The sequence below is a fragment of the Zonotrichia leucophrys genome, chromosome 2, assembly GCF_028769735.1.
Source record: "Zonotrichia leucophrys gambelii isolate GWCS_2022_RI chromosome 2, RI_Zleu_2.0, whole genome shotgun sequence".
Taxonomy (NCBI): Eukaryota; Metazoa; Chordata; class Aves; order Passeriformes; family Passerellidae; genus Zonotrichia; species Zonotrichia leucophrys.
Genome location: NC_088171.1, coordinates 67251122 through 67267805, shown reverse-complemented (window position 1 = coordinate 67267805; position 16684 = coordinate 67251122). Strand labels below are relative to the sequence as shown.

At 45.7% G+C, this 16684-nt stretch overlaps 1 protein-coding gene across 1 annotated transcript in view; it reads left to right on the top strand.

The window, feature by feature from the left end:
- The window catches only part of BMP6 (bone morphogenetic protein 6), an 88792-nt gene that overhangs the window by 70536 nt on the left and 1572 nt on the right, over window positions 1–16684 (top strand). Inside the window, exons 3-6 of the mRNA XM_064705307.1 lie at window positions 5461–5609; window positions 6785–6982; window positions 14521–14597; window positions 16501–16611. Coding sequence (XP_064561377.1) covers window positions 5461–5609; window positions 6785–6982; window positions 14521–14597; window positions 16501–16611 — 535 coding nt within the window. The remainder of the gene's footprint in view (window positions 1–5460; window positions 5610–6784; window positions 6983–14520; window positions 14598–16500; window positions 16612–16684) is intronic.

The window sequence follows — 16684 nt, the reverse complement described above, 5'->3', positions numbered from 1 at the left end:
CTTTTAAATTTGAAGCAATGCTTACATCTACTGCAAGATGAGGGATCTACAGGTCTGAAGAGGCTGTAGTTTCAAAGTTTTATCTGTGTGGAGCTCTATCCAACTCTGCAAGATCAAGTCAGTTGTGGGTAAGAGTGATTTGCCCATTGAAAGTAGATAAGAGCGAATAATTTTGCTAGTTTGCTATATATAGAACATAATGCAATTTTTAGAGAAAGTTGATGTCATCACAAACTAAAGACACTGATCCTGAGGTATGGAGTATTTGGAAAGTGTATTAATTAAAATGTAGATTCCACACACTTCTGTGCAAAATTCCCTTTTGAGTAACTGCTGCTAGGCAGTCTAGACTATTATGTCAACTTGTCTTTGAAGAAAAGTAAACAAAAAGGTTGAGCTGAGGAAAGTTTTAGAGACTTATAGTAATTAATGTTTTGGTAAATGGCTGTTGATGCGTAACAATCCTTTAAACACCTGGGTAATTGCAAGCTTTGAAGTTGGGCCAAAAATGTTGTTCCAAGACATGTAATTAAAATACGAGACCTTTAACTTGGTCATTTTGAAGGTGAGATTTCTGTTTGTTCTCACTGTCTCCCTGGTAAAACTTCTGTCTGCTCAGGGAAAGAAGGCCAGGGAGGGTGGGAAAGTAAAAAAAATAGTTCAACAGATGCTTCTTTAAATTTAGCTTTTTATAGCTTTGGTGTTTTTCCTGTAGCAAAGTTCCATGTTGTAATGTGTATCCAGAACGGAGAAATTATTTTAATGTGAACATTTCACTAAGTATAGTAACTAAGAGAAACCACTTGACCTGGTTACTAATTTGACTGAATTCTAATTTAATTAGTGTTCAATTAAAAAGAATTAACACCTAGAGAAATTCTGTTGAAAGGTTTACACAGAGGTTTCAGTTAACAAAATATTATTCTTAGAGGGGGAGAGCACTGAAGCTAAATGCAAGCTGTTTCTCCTAAAAATGCCCTGAGCACATGGTTGAGATGCTGGCATTAAGAATAGTAGCTATATTTGATATTTATATCTGACAAATCTGCTCTCTGAGGACACTGGAGCTAAATCCTGCCTTCTGAATTACACAGGCCATATTTCCTCCAGTAAACTGTGTACTCCATTCTGTTTATTGCAGCCACTTGTGATTGCTCCGTTGACCTTTGCTTCTCTGTCCTTCTCCAAAGCCTTCTGAAGGCCATGGAAACACTCCCATCTATTTCTTGAGACTTGAGCTGTATTTCAGGGCCTTGATGCAGAGCAAAGACCTCCTGTTTTGAGCTGGGACTCTCTAATTTGCATTTTCCTGTTTAATATCCTCTCTTGTATCAGGAAAGTTGTTTCAGCTCCTCACCTCAGTTTCTCCCATTTACTTGCTTCCCTTTAATAACAAAAAGTTAATAAAAAATATGCCTGCAGCATACCTTCCTGTAGAAATCAGTAAAAGGACCCATCCAGATGAGACTGTTGGGCTCTTTAGTGACAATGAGGTGGCAGTAGCTGTGTAAAAACCCAGGGGCAGGTTTAGACAGAGAGCATGAAGAAGCTGCCTGTTTTGGTGATGAAATTTATCTTCTGTGGGCTGAATTTTAAAGGAGGTGCCAGAGGTCCTTTGATGTCCTTGACATCTGGGGTTCCTTGGGCATTAAACCTTTGGACTGACTCTGCTTTCTTCAGCCTATGTTAAGAGCAGATACTTCTTCCTCTCTCTTCAGTGATGCTGGCTCAAACATTTCTTCCAGCCTTTATTTTTCTAGATTTTCTTGTTCTTCACACTCTCTTTCTGTTTTCCTCAGGTTCCATCTTGCCTCTGTTGTTCTCAAAAGCTGAAGCTTTTAGACACCCTTCCATGAATGTGACCACATACACATTTGCTGCTTCCTCTTGGCAGGCCACTGCCTGCCTCACTGCACACGATCAATGTTGTCACTTAATAACTAGAAATTCAATAATTTATTTTGTGTGACTTGTTCAGTATATTTCTCACTTTCTTGTTCACTCTTAAATTTTGCTTTGACTGTGGGCTTGCAGCTACTTATGTGTAGTGCTCTTCAGCATGGTGTTTGACTGCTTCCTAGACTATTTATCTTTTGGACATAGCTATAAGGCCTCGTTCTTGTTATGCAGATGAAAATCTTTGTAATCCCTTTTTCTCTGCAGACTTTTTATCCAAGGTCTCTCCATTTAGTCCTTGCACGTCTCTGTGTCCCTCGCGACTGCAAAAGCTCCTTCACCTTTCCCTGTCTAATGAGATATTCTTTCTCTTTGACCAGGGGCTGAGATGACATTTTTTTTCCTTTTAACCTTCCTTCCTATTTTTCTTTGGCCAGAGGCTAGTCTGGGAGATTTCCCAGTGTCCACTTCAAGATCAGACATCATATGCCTTTTTTTTGCAGGAGTAGCAAGGGTATCTCTTAGCCACGCAGCTCTAGAAAGGGCAGATTCTCCTCAGGTGATTCATGGTATCTGGTATTTGGGGGGGAAGGAGGGGAAAGTATGTTCCCTGCATGCAAAAAGAACTCCAGAGAATTTTGTTGCTAAGAGCTGAATCTCTGTTGAGCAATTTTCAAGTACTTACTGCTTGGCCAAATTTGAGGTGATTTTGTTAAGGGGCGGGGGGGGACATGCGAGAGTTCTGTTCTGAAAAATATAAAGGAGTGGTTAAAGACACACAGTTAAATTGTTGGGAGGTTTTTATATGTGAGTAAATTTTTCCCCCCTTCTTCCCCCCTAATTTTGTCTTTGGAAATAGGTGACTGAATATTTTTTTAAAACCTTCATGCCGAAATGGAAATTAGTAATAATACACAGTTCTGTGCAGCCTGCTGAGCCTTGGGCAACAAATGTTGATTGAAAAGAGGCTTAAAGAAAAGGTATTCAGATATGTTGCCTACACATCCACTATGTCCTAAAATACTTGTGGGGTGAACCTTCATCCAGTTGAACAATGCAAAAGTCATCTGAATAGCAGAGCTGGTTGAAAACCAGTCCTGTATGGGACTTTTTGGAGAGACTTAACTGGACTGGAAAGCCTGATGGTCCATTTTTCTTCATTTTACAGAGGAATAAAAATCTTTCCAAAGGGAGAGTGACTGGGATAAAGTGGCTCGTTCTTGTTTGGTGGAATTGTTCTTTGATCAGGCAGTTTTCTTACTATGTTTGTGAAGGATACTGAAATGGGGGACACCCATTGGAAGGCAAGTCTGTATTTTAAGTAATCTGATAATTGTGGAGGTTCAGTCTGAGGTGGGGGGGGGGGAGGGAATTTGATTTGGTGGAAAGAAAAGTTGCATTTAGACATGAAAAATCATTGAAATTTGAATGACTAGGGAATTACTGTGTCCTTTGTAGCTCAGCAGCATGAATCCAAGGATTATAGTAGATCACAAGGTGAACATGGGTTAACAGTGTGAGTTTTGTGAAGAAGCCAAAATCGTATTCTGAGGTTTATGAGTAGAGGCGCAGTCTGTGAGATGTATCAGGATTATCCTTCCACCGTACTCAGCATCAGTGAGGTCTTGATCTGAGCTGGGTCAATAAAAAGCAATGAGAGAAGTCAAAATCTATAAACCAGGGCTTGTTAAGGAGAGACTGAAGATATTGCTGTAGTGAGAAGGGGGCATTGTTGTGACATTTAAGTTAGATAAAAGAAGGAGGAGAAAGGTCACATGAAGCCCATTCAATTTCCTGGAAAGATGAGAGAGTTCCTGAAGCTGGAGATATAGGAGATCAGGTCAGGCAAACATCTCTCAGGAACAACATGGGTAGTAGGTGATCCTGCCTGGAGTTCAGGAGAGTGGCCTACATGATGCTGTGTGGGCCATTTTGGCTTTACAGCTCTCTGATGTCCAGGTGCCTTCCCAAAGGTCAAGGCAGTGGGAATGTAAACTTTCGACCTCCTCTTTGTGTTTTTTTAGACCTGACTACTCCTGTGCATGTGTTTCAATGTTCAGGTTTGCTCTTAGAGAGTTCCTTGTGTAGAGGAGTTACAGAGTTCAGGAAGCAACTGGTGTGAGGAAGAAGGTCAGAACAGGTGCTAGGAAAATCCGTTTTCAGATATAGTTGACTTCAGGCATTGGAGAGGCCCAATGTTTAAGTCATATTCAGAGGTGGGAATGATGTAGAAGTTCATTCCTCTCTTAAAACTGGAGAGGGAAAGAGTGGTCACAGCTGCAGCTGCTGTTTGCAGTTGCCTTGAAGCAATGTTTCTGTTTAAATACCTTGCCTGGGAAAGCCCAAATCTCTCAGCCTTAGGGTTTCCAAAGCATGGAGCAGCTGACCGGCCGTAGCTGCTTGCTGCTGTTGGAGGTGAAGGTCAGAGTTGATCCTGAGCCCTCTTGCCACTGGAGGAACGGTGGCAAAGACTCCTGTGGGAAAGGCTGCTGAGTCAACCACAGCGTGCAGCTACCAGTGAGGTGGAGGAAAGCCTCCATGCTGTAAAAATAGGAGCTCTAGTACACTTAAGTGCTTTTTTTTTCCATGTGTGATCTCATGCAAACCAAGCTGCTGGGCAATATGACATAGCAGTTGGCCAAAAATAAAATGTAACTTAATCAAAATTTTTTTCTGAACTTAACCTTTGGTGGGTAGGAGAGACAGGTACCCTGTTTCCTCATCTACAAATGTTAGGGAAAAAACATCCAGGGGGGAAAAGATAGGAAGATGGGATTGACACCTAGTATCCATTTGTGGCGATGACCACAGGTAAAGGATAGGAATTGTAGCTTTCTTGCACAGGAAAGTTACATCTCTAATACAGTAAGAAAATATACATGGGATTTCTCTGTGTGCTTCTGCAGCTGATTTCATTGGATAGAGTTTGGGTGAGTACTTGGTGCTGCAAAAAAGTTATTGACTTAAAAGCATTTGAAGCTGAAGCCCATGAAGGTGGTACAAGACCAGCAGCCTTGAAGCAAGGCATCCAGTTGCTGTTGATAAGTCTCAGAAAAATGTCTTTAGAAGCCTTTAGAGGTCCATTTTCCTTCACTGTTTCATGCTTGGCCAGTTGTTTTTTGGTGCTTTATTTTGGTCAGTTGAGGTAAGCCTGTGTTTGTGTGTGGGGAGCTTAAACCATGACACCCCTGTGGCAAAAGCCATAGAATGCCTGGTCATGCTGGTGGTTCCACTGGCTCTTAATGTAGTAAATGTATGAATGAAGTAATGTCAGGGCTAGCAGTACATTCTTCAGGAAGAAGAGTGCCGTACTCATCCCTTGCTGGTGAAGAAATGGACAGCTCTGAGGAGCAGGATTGCTTTCCTCCATCCTAGAAAATGGTGAAAACCTTTATAATCCTGAATTTCATGTGTGGAAGTATGTGTGTCTCATGGCAAAACTCTGGATACAAACAGGCAGATTTGAGACATTGTTTTGGTTTAGACACTAACATAACTTAGAACTATTGCAGATTTTGTTTCTGTAACAGCAAAAGCCATTCTTGTCATTCCCCTTCTCTGCAGGGCCTCTGACCTGTTTCTGCTGGACACACGGGCTGTGTGGGCCTCGGAGGAGGGCTGGCTGGAGTTTGACGTCACTGCCACCAGCAACATGTGGGTGATGAACCCCCAGCACAACATGGGGCTGCAGCTGAGCGTGGTGACGCGCGATGGTAGGTCATGGGCCAGGTAGCACGAGTCTCCCCTCAGTCTCTTGGATGCTGTCTGGGAGTGGTGCTAGCAGAACTCCGCTGGGATGAGGCAGGGTGGGCACTCTGCATTCCTAAGGCAGCTGCAGCCAACACCAGGAGCGAGATGTCTGAGGGTACAGGTGGCGGGCTGTTGGCTCCTGGCTGTCCCATGATGGACATGTCTTTCCCCATAAGTGAGGTCAGCTGTCCCTAGGAGTACCAGGCCAGCTGGTGGAGATGGCTTTGGATAGGGCCTCAGTTTCTCCTTGGAGGTGGAAGGGGGCATGGAACTGGGATACCATGTGGGGTGAGGTTTGGGGATGAGAAGAAAAGAAAAGGCAGAGGTGTGTACCTCCCCATGTGGGTTTATGTCAGCTGTCCTGGCTGCTGTGGCTGCTGTTGATCTCATCAAAGCTGACACGGGAGCACTGCTGGAGAAACTATGTGGTTGCTGTGTGGGGCAGCGGTAATAGCAGCATTTCGCAGCCTACAGAAACTTTGAAAGGTGGAAAAGAAAAGAAAATAAGAGACCGCAAAAGTGCATGAAATTGGAAGATAAGCAATGGAGAGGATCTAGATGAGCAGAAGGTGACTGACATCTATCTTCTATAGGAACCAATCTCCAACCTTGTTTTTTTCTATTGCTTCATTCTGCAGTTTAGTACACCTGTGATGTCAAGTAAGACTAGAGGGGCTGTCTACTTCTCCCTGAGGAAATGTTAGTGCCAAACTCTACCTTCCCAGCTGGGCTGAGAGCCCATCACTGTGCTCCTGGCCAAAGCACACCATCTCTTTGCCCTCTGCTGTCCCTAGACATCTCCTAATCTCATGTCTGCTGCTTGTGTTTCACAGGCAGCAGGACTGATGTCATGACACATCAAGTTCAGTGTTTTACATATCTATCTATATAGCTTCGCTGCCAAAATGGGACTGGAGGTGCCAAAGGGGAACCAAGGAACCAGATGCTGCAGTGAAGGCTTGTCCAGCATGGGTGGAGAGCTGTCATAAAAATGTCCATAGGTTGTGGTGGCAGGAAAGGAATGTTCAATGTTTAAAGAGGAGTATGAGCAAGAAGAGAGGAGACACTGGTTGCTTAAAGGAGCAGTGCAACTGCACCATTTCTCAAACTTTTCCCCCGTTTTCTGTTTGGCTTGAAGGTTTCAGTGTAAACCCTAGGGAAGCAGGGCTGGTAGGGCGAGACGGCCCTTATGACAAGCAACCTTTCATGGTGGCCTTCTTCAAAGTGAGCGAGGTTCATCTGCGCACCACGAGGTCAGCCACCAGCCGGCGCAGGCAGCAGAGCCGGAACCGCTCCACCCAGACTCAGGACGTTTCCAGGGTGTCCAGTGTCACAGGTAACCATGGAACATGGGTAATCAATCATGCAGAACAAGCTGGGATGATGTCTTGCAATGGTGTTGGATGCTTTGGAGGGCAGAAGCAAGAAGGGGGTCGTGAGGTGGGATGCTCTTCCTTGGGGTAATAGGTTACATCTGCAAGGTTGTAGGAGAGGAGGTCTCACGTAATGAAACTTACAGGAGTCCTCTTGAACCCAGCATGGAGCCCAGACCCCCATGTGAACTTGCATCCATTGAATTCAAGGTGGTGAGGTATTTTAACCACAACTCTTGCGCTTGTAGGTTGCTTGCTATACAGTATTTGTCTAGAATTATGCCCTGTGATGTGCAGTATTCCAAAGACTCTATCTCTGTATGCACTGAGATTTATGGTGTTGCATGTATGCATTCCCAGCAGAGTCCTCTTTCAGTTTTCTTTGGAAAAAACATGGAAGAACAGCATGAGGTGCTTTATCAGTGTACACATGGTGGAGTACCTTTCCAGGCAGGCAAAGAAGTTTTGCTGTGGAGAGGTTGTATGTTGCAGGTTTGTTACAGAAGCCTTTTGAGTGCTCTTGTGGGCCGGTGGGGCAATAGAGTAACAATGACATTTTGGCAAAAATTGTGAGCTTTCTGTCTTCTAAGTCTTGTCTCTTTTCCATTACCACAAGCCCATCATTCGCTGAGTACCTTCTTTCCTCTCAAACATTTCAGCCTATTCCAAGTTGCTTGATTAATTTGCTTATGCTGCCCCCTTTGTTTCCTGTAGTATCCCTGCTTTTCTTATGTTTAGAAATGACTATGCCCCAAGGAAGAGAGGCAGTTGTATTTTTTATTCTATGTCCAAACACAGCAGAGGGAGATGAACCAGCATTGCTGATGCTTAGCTGGTGAGAATATGTAGGCTGTTCCCTGCTCTTGCATGCTTGGATTGTGGGTGAGCCATGCTTGATCCCAAGGTGGCTCCATGCTGCAGGGAGCAGCGCCAGGCTGGGAGCCCTTCCAGGGCTGGCAGCCAGGGTTTGTGCATGGCCGTGTGTTGACTCAGCTCAATTGCTCCAGCCCGCTGTGGTGATGGCCTTGCCCTCTGGGCTAGTGTTGCCAGCAGCAGTTGGCCCCTGGTGGCCTTTGCATGTCCTTGTGGTGCACCCTGCAGTGTGGCTGTGGGTTCCCATGCCATGCCATGCCATGCCATGCAAGTGCCAGGCTCGGCTGGGTGTGAGATGTCCTCTGGATTTTAAGGGCAGGAGGAACAACTTGGTTCTGTAGCCCAACCTCCCTGGGGGAGGCTGGCCAGTGCCAGCGTAGCATTTCTGGAGGAGTTATCATCTAATCTGCCACTGGAACACCTTCTGTGGATCCAAGTTGCTGGGACCTGCTTTGGTCCTCCTTCAGGTTTCTGTGCTGCAGTTTTACAGCTGGGCATCGTAGCTGCTTGCTGAGTTATTTTCCCGCATGATGAGCTTGCCAAGGGCACAGGTGGTTTATTCAGCTGGGTGTTGTAAGCCCAGCTGTTATGCAGGCAGTTCTCCCACTTAGGTAGGCTCAGCTTCTGTGCTCCCTTCACAAGAGCCAATTTTTTAATGCATTCATGGTGCTTTGGGAAAGTTACGTGCTGCACTGCTGTTTTGTGGTGCTAGTGGCACTTGGAGTCAGGATAAGCTCCAGCTTTCTCTCCCTGGCTCTGCAAACTTCACAGTGCTGAAACAAAATTTTCACACTATTAAATCAGGTGATGTGACTCAAAGCCCCAGAGGGAGCAGATATGTTGGGGAAAAAGGGCTATTTGTAGTTTGCTGCTTTCTTGACTACACCACACATCAGGTCATAAAATTCTAAAATGACAAAAAGGGAAAATAGCTGGCATTCTGTGGTCTCGAGTGCTTTTTTGGGGCCAGCTTTAATTTAAAACCTGGAATTTGGCAGCACAGTGGTCAACAAGGTATAGTTGAGACTGTAGATTTAAGCCAGGAAAGGAGAGGAATTTAAAGTTAAGTTGTATGTTTGGTTGGTTTCTGTGCTTAGAAAAGAGAGACTACATCATCTTGTTTTCCTTTCTAAGTGTGACACTCTCAGACTCTGTTCTCTTTAAGAAGTGGTTGATTTAACAGCCCAAGAGGCACCAATGACCAAAAAGTGTTTTTAGTGTTAGAGATCACAGGGATTTTTTCTTTTTTTTAACCTGGGAGGATAAAAGAATCCTGATGGATGATGGGGCTGAGGAAGCATTTGCCCCAGGATGAAGCAGAAGGCAAGCCCAGGGATTATCCTAAAGGCTGCCTAGCTCTTAGGGTGCCCTGATGCATGTGGACCCAAAGTGGGCGCAGAACTGGGATGCTGCCGTTCCCTTCTGTGCCTCTCCTCGCACGTGCATCTTCTTCTCTTATTGTATCTCACATCTTGTCAGATTTTTGGTCAGTGCTCTTCCCCAAGGAAGAGGATTGCTGCTCCCTACCAGGGCTTGAGAGCAGTTTCTCTTCTGCAGAGCAAGGCACTTTTTAGTTTTAATGGTTTTTTTTTTTTTTTTGTGTAGACTGCAACTTCCTTCCTCTGTGTTAATCAATACACAGGGTTTTCTTTTTTCAGTCCAAAAAGGAACACCTTTCCCAAAAGATGCTGAGAGTTGTTTTGGGGCAGTATGTTTTAAAAAGCCCCAATTACAGTTGTCCTGCAGTCAGTACCAAGAGCTCAGATGCTAAGGTTGTGTCTGTGGCACAAGGTTCTCAATGGTCTGTATTTTTTTGCCAAGAATGCTTATTTCCATGTGTTATAAACACGTAATTATCTCTGGCTCATATAAAGCAGAACTAAGCAACCCCCGTGGTTACAAACTGCTTTGACATAGAGTCCTGCGTCAGTGCGTTCCTGGAGCCTCAATTCTTCTGCAGAAGGAGGATGAGCAGGAAGAAAAGGGAGTATTTTCATCTGCTGAGGCAGGAAGTCACATGCCAGGTCTGGCCCCAGCCATGGAGGGACAGGGTGGGTGTGAGGAGCCCGCAGGTGTTTCTCTGCTCTTGTCTGCGGGGCCTGGAGGCCCTAGCTCAGCTGAATCTGGCAGTGGCTTGAACTCGTGCTCTCAGACTCATGCTGACCCTCCAGCTGAACAAAGAGATGGGACTGTCCAGCATAACAGGCGGTGAACCTCTGCCCTTCAGCCACCTCCATGATTTATGGGTTTTGCACAGGGCTATCTCTTTCTCCAGTGGCAATAATCCTTCTCTTCTGCAAGTCAGCCTCCAGGCACATCCCTTCCTGTCAGCCCCTCCTCGTGGGGAGAATTTAAATTCCTGACTTTGGGCTGCACTTGCTGCTCTGAATGAAACTCAAGCCAAGTCCCTTTTCAGGTCCTTCTCTTTAATGCCGCCTGGACTGATGTGAGGAGCTCCTTGAAAAATGGAGAGGCCCTTCAAGTGGCCTTTCCTTCCAGCAGATGCGCACTGCACCAGACAGATTTCCCCATATGTACAGGAACCAGATATTGCAAAGGGCAGCATGCACAAACACTGAAGGCAAATAAGGCCAAATGCTTTTGTGATGGCAAGGGCCTTGTTAATAAACTTTGTTATCTGGCAGCCAATCTTCCCTCCAGTATAGTTTTCCCTTCAGTGCAGGGTTTGGATGCAGACTGGAGCAGCGTGGTTGGCATTTCTGTGTGTGTGCCTTCACATGCAGGTTCACGTCAGCCCGACATCTCCCCTTCTTCCCACCCAGGCAGATCACTTTCATCTGAAGTGGGCTGTTATTAACTGTGTGATCAGTTTACACCAGCTTTATGCGGACAAATCACCAAAGTCAAACACCAAGAAGAAGGGGCTGGCCTTGGAGACCTCTGTCAAAGCTATTTTGAATCACAGAAGCAATTAATTGCGGTGTGGAATTTGGTAAACTGGCACCTTGGGAGCAGCGAGGGTGTTCTCAGATGGATTGACCCAATAAATATTTATATGTTCTTTGCCAGCACTTAAATGTGGGAGAGGCTATAGGAAATCTAAGGTGGGTGCATAAGTGTCTGTAGGAGGAAGACCATTAGGGTCAGGCTGTTCTCTCACCCTTTTCAGCAACACACATGCCAGTGTCCAGCCTTAAGAGAAACATCTGTGCTTGCAGAAAGTCAGACCTGGGTCCTGGTGAAGGCAGAAAACATTCAGTGCAAACACACCACAGAGACAAGCCATCTTAGCTGTGCTGTTTTAACTGTGCTGCTCCGGGAGTTATTTTTAAGTGTAGAACTAGGGGTTTGAGCTTTTTGTGAATCTCTGTTTTAGACAAAATTGTTTGCAGCATGATTAAATGCAGTGCCTTGTAAGTGCCAAGTTAGCATTTCTGAATTGGTATGTTCAGGGCAAAAAATAGAGACAATTTCACTAAACCCACAATGAGCCTACAGGAGCTCCCAGAGCAGCTCCCTAAGCTCTCAGAGATGCTGAAGGCCTCTGATGAGCAATTCTTGCCAATTGTGCCATGGCAGTGTGGGCCAGCCCTGTGGCAGCTACTTCCCCTCTGCAGGCTGCCTGCTTTTGGCCCTCCTGGCTCCCTGCTGCAAGGCTGACAGGAAGGGACACCATCCCTGTCACCTCTTGGCAGTTGGATCTTGCACTGCAAACCACCCCGAGTGGCAATTTGGTCTAAAACAGCTGAGCACGCTGGCCTGAGGTGGCTGATGCTGCTTTCCAGGCTTTGCAGAAAATGTGTTGTGGAAGCCAGCTTCAGTAGCTCAGTGAGCTTTAGCTCACTGCCAAAACCCTGTGACTCTGTATTCCTCTTCTTTTCAGGCCCATAACTGATGGGATTTCAGGATGTGGGCCCTATGTAGGGCATATGCTGGGCCCCTAACTGTAGGGAATGCTCATGATTATGTGCATCTGTACTGCTGCATCTTTTTCCCAATTCAGAAAGCCACTGCTAAGGGTTGCTTAAAGGTTTGTGACTTACCTAAAGTTGGGCTAAAACTGCTCCCACAAAGCAAACATAGTCAAACACTTAACAAGAAAAGAGGGCAGGAGATCTTGGGGTGAGGGTTAAACAGAGAAGAGTGTAAAGCTAGGGAGAGGGGATGTTTAATGTGTTGACATTTAGAAAAGCAAAGGCTGAGGCTGGGCAAGTGAGGAGGTAGAGCTGTCTGCATCTGCCCTGGATGGAGAGCAGCCAGGGCTCCCTGCAGAGTGTGAATCAGGTGACTCTGACCAGTGAGCTGAGGCGAGGTTTTGGGGATAGTGTGAGAGAGGACACGTTCATAGCATGTTCTGCTTGGTGTACCTTGTTAAGCTGCTCTTTTTTTCCACCCCTGTGTTTTCTTAAACTTGTGATTGCTTGCAGCCTTCCTTCCCACTCCTGTTTTCTCTGCCTCCCTTGCCTTCTCCCCTTTCCTGTAGAAGATCTGGGTAAATTGTAGCTAGATTTGGAACATAGCACAATTTTACCCACTCAGTTGTGAATAGATCAACTCCACTGTCAAATACAGATGGTTTTCCTCTAAACAATCTATATATCCCATTGAAGAACAATGAAGTTGTGTTCTCAGGTGTTTTAATGAAGGCCGTTGATCACTAAAAGCATCTTCTCATATTTTTTTTTTCCCTCATTATGACCAAATCATTTCAAAACATCTCATGGTAGAAATTTGCTCCTGGGCTAAGCCAGGGACTGGGAAGCTTCATCTGAAATAAACCACCACACCCTGGTTTCTACTGGGTATGTCTGGTTTGAAAAAGGAAAGCTTGAATAGAGAGGCTCGCCTCCGTTCTTGCTGCCGCGTGCTGCTGGAAGAGCGAATGTTTATGCTGCAGCAGGCTGTTAACCAGCTCTGCTCACCTGATTAAATCCGTGATTGAAGTGAAGCTATTCAAAGGCTGAAATGCAATCCTCAGAGTTTAAAACCCAACTGCTTCTAAAAACAACTCTCTAATCTTTGGTGGTTGGGAAGCTGGGTTTGAGGTGTAGGGTTTTTTCAGCCCTCAGTGTTAACTGTACCCGGCTGTACTGCTGTGCTGCCCTTAATGTCAGTTGGATGTGCTTTTAGTATTATAGTTTTTCTTCTGAATAAATATTTGCATTTGTAGTTCCCAAACTTCTGGCGGGGGGGGGGGGGGGGGGGGGGGAATGGTGCTGGAGGGAAGAAAAAGAAAGGCTTATTCAGAGCCAAGGAAAAAATCACTAAAAATATTTTTCTGTCCCAGCTGCTGCATCTGGGGAAAGCTGCACTGGGAGGGTGCCCTTTCAAGCCATGTTAGGGGCACCAGGGGCTGGTAAGCTGAAAGATCCAGGGCAGCAGGGGGCAGGGGCATCAGCCTGTGGCATCTGCCTGCTGACAGGAGTGCCTGTACTTGCAAATGGGAGCTGTGAGGGAGGAGAAGGCCCCTGTGGAAAGGCATGGGAGGAAAACACGGATGGTGACTTTGGCTCCCAAGCTGCTTGGCTGAATTTGTTGCCATCTCTTTCTCTCATGCCTACCATCGGGCACGAAGCACAGGATCAGCAGCTGTAGCTGGTGGCCAAGTCACCTCAGTGCAAGGGCGGTTTCTGTGGCTGCTCTGCTGAGGTCCGGCAGCCACCTGAGGTGTGACAAAATCAGCAACCACCCATCAGGGTGGATGTGTGCAGCCACCTGGAGGTGAAAGGCTCCTCTGTCACAGCTCAGCTCCTCTGCTCACTGTGGTTTCAGGTGTTCACATGCCAAGCTGCCTCTCTTTCCAAATATAAATGGGAAATTCCACTTGCTGTCAATAGCTGTACTTTGTGGGATCATCAGGAGCAGCTCCTGCATGGTTGAAACATCCCCATACATTGTTAATGTATGGGCAAGGGAGAAGGTCTTTGCATCCTGTGTCCTCACTTTATTGACAATAAGGAGCAAATGAATGGTGAGAGCACGTCAAGTGCTGTGTCATCTGCAAATAAGCAGTTTATAGAAAGTAGAAATGTGTTTTTCAGAGCATGGTTTGCTCAGAGCAAGGTCCAGGGGCAGAGGTGGTGCCATGGGTCACATGAGAGTGTGGGGCAAACTGGGATAAGGTACAGAGAGGAATAAGGACATGGCTTCCCTGCCTATGGGACACCTTAGCTGTTTGAGGACTTCTGCAGACTGGTACAGGAGCACAACGTGATGATTAACCTTCCTGGGGCTGTAGTTCTCTCTCTCAGTGAGTGTGTGCGGCTTGAGCTCCCCACCTGGGGCAGCACGTGCCAGAAATGGGAGCTGAGGAAGTGGGGTGAGCGTGAGTACTCGGTGGAGATGCAGGCTATGCAGGGTAGTAGTGAAGTAGATTTATTTTTAAGAAGTCATTTTACTGGAGGTGTTTTCCAAGCACTTTAAAGACAGCTGAGTTACTATAACTGAGTCACTGTTACTTGGGTTCCTCCATTCCTACAGGCATCTTAAAAGCTTCAGCCCTGCTTTGGATGTCCCTCAACACCCTTATCCTTTTAGCTGCTGAGGGAGCTCATCACTTCTCACTGCTGAGCCCGCAGCATGCACACATCCGGCCAGATGTACCCTCCAGCAATGCTCAGCCTGTTTTACTTTCTTAATTCTTGTTTTGCTCTTTTTCTTTTAACAGATTACAACAGCAGTGACTTAAAAACAGCGTGCAGAAAGCATGAGCTTTACGTTAGCTTCCAAGACTTGGGATGGCAGGTGTGTGATGTTTCTCTCTGGGTAAACCAGACATTTTGTTATGAAATGTTATCTAAACAGTGTCACAGTAATTCCACTCGAGTCTGCCATTATGCTTTAAAATGTCCCTTGTGCCTCCTCACTAAAACCAGTCACAGAGAAGGGCAAATAAATATTGATAGTTGTGACATTTGATAAGACCCAGAGAAAGCTTGATACTTTATGGGATTCAAGTATACAGTCATTCTCTGTCACTCATGGGAGTCATGGTACGGGCAAGGGCTTATATCTGTGTACCTCTAACGATAAGGAAAACAATCTGATGTTAAGCAGTGATTTTAACTCAATTTTTTTCTAGTGATCACCCTGATTTTAACCTTGGCCATTGTTTGAAATCCTCCACAATCCCTGCCCCACAATTAGCATGGTCTGCGGTAGGTAGACTGAAGACTGAGTTTAGTTGCAACACCATGAGGCCAGAAAGTCATTATTAAGTAAGTTATTTAGAACCAGGCTATAGTGCAAACAAACATCATATTTCAAAGAATGCCCTCACCTTCTCTTTTTATTTTATTTATTTTAAATTCCTTCATTCAGCACTTGTGAGGGAGGTCCCATTTCTATTAGGTAATGTTTTTACCAGGTTATAATTCAGGATGCCAGGGCTGTCCCTGCTGCTTCTGTAATACTCAACACATGCAAGTCCCCTCTCAGCTAATGGGATAGCTGCATTTTTTGTAGCTCATGTGTCAACTCCAGCCCAGTAGCTGCAACTGTGGTTGTAGGGTGACTCCATTCCCCATTACTTATGGGTGATTTTTCATTTGAGCAGAGACATTCCACCTCTTCCTTAATCTTACTTGCCCTGCTTTTGGGCAGGAAGTGGATTCCAGTTGGGAAGTTAATGATCTTGAAGGTAATACCTTCACCATTCTGGTTGCAGAAAGGTAAGATGCTGCCAAAGGAAGGCCACAGACCAGCAGGGCTCATTCTAAGACCTGGAATCCAGGTCCTACTTTTTGTAGGAAAATGATCAAGGCAAGGTAGAGCCCCCTGCAGTTGGGCACTGCTATTTCCTTCAGAACAAACTTGGTTAGCGAAGCTACAGCAACAGTGTGTGGCTGCTCAGCTCTGCTGAAGCAAAATTCAGGCAAACTCAGGGGGTTGTCAGGTAGAGTGGAAGCTGCCTAAGAGATACATGCACATGAAACATACTCACATGTCCTTCTGCAGGGTGATCTGCAGTGACCCAACACCGAGGGAGGCCAAGTGTCTCCTGTTCTGTGGTGCTGCTTTTAATTTCCCTTTGGCTCTTTTGTGTCAGCAGCAGACAAGCTTCCTTTGGTGAAGAGTCCCCTTTTTGCCTAGCATGGCACTCAGGTTGCCACTGGGGCCACCTCAGCTCAGGCTGGCTGTCCTGCCCCTCCTTTAGGAGTCTGGCTGTGGAGAAGCTGTTAGGCAGACAAGATTTCCCACAGTGTCTTTAGCAGAGTAGTATCCCTCTATAAGAGGGTATAAGCTAGGCTCATTCTGAGGGACACCAGCTGTGCCTGTGACTCAACCTAGGAAAGGTATTTCAGCCAGGGGGCCTGCAGGAAATGCTGGAAATAAAGGCCTCCAAACCACAATCCCCACAATGCAACCCAACGAGAGTTTTAGGGGTAAATCCCTCTTAGTTAATGGTAGTTGAGCTGTACATAGATGTGCATAATTCTTTGGACATTAAAATGAGTGTGTCCATGGAAAAGTGACACACAAAAAGTGGTGCACAAAAAGAAATAAAAAAAAACCCCAACTAAAACTCGAGCAGTTTCAGTGAAAACACATTTTCACCCTCAAGGAAGAAGTTAGTGGAAAATTTTCAGCTGCTCTTAATTGTGTGCAGTTGTCTGTTGAACCACGTTGTGTTTGTTTCCCTAAAAAGGACTGGATAATCGCTCCAAAAGGCTACGCAGCCAACTACTGTGATGGGGAGTGCTCATTCCCACTCAACGCCCATATGAACGCAACCAATCATGCCATTGTACAAACTCTGGTAAGTCTCCAGGCAGCTCAGTGCCAAAGCACCAGGTGAATTTGTAAGCAATATACCAGTGTCTCAGTTGTGT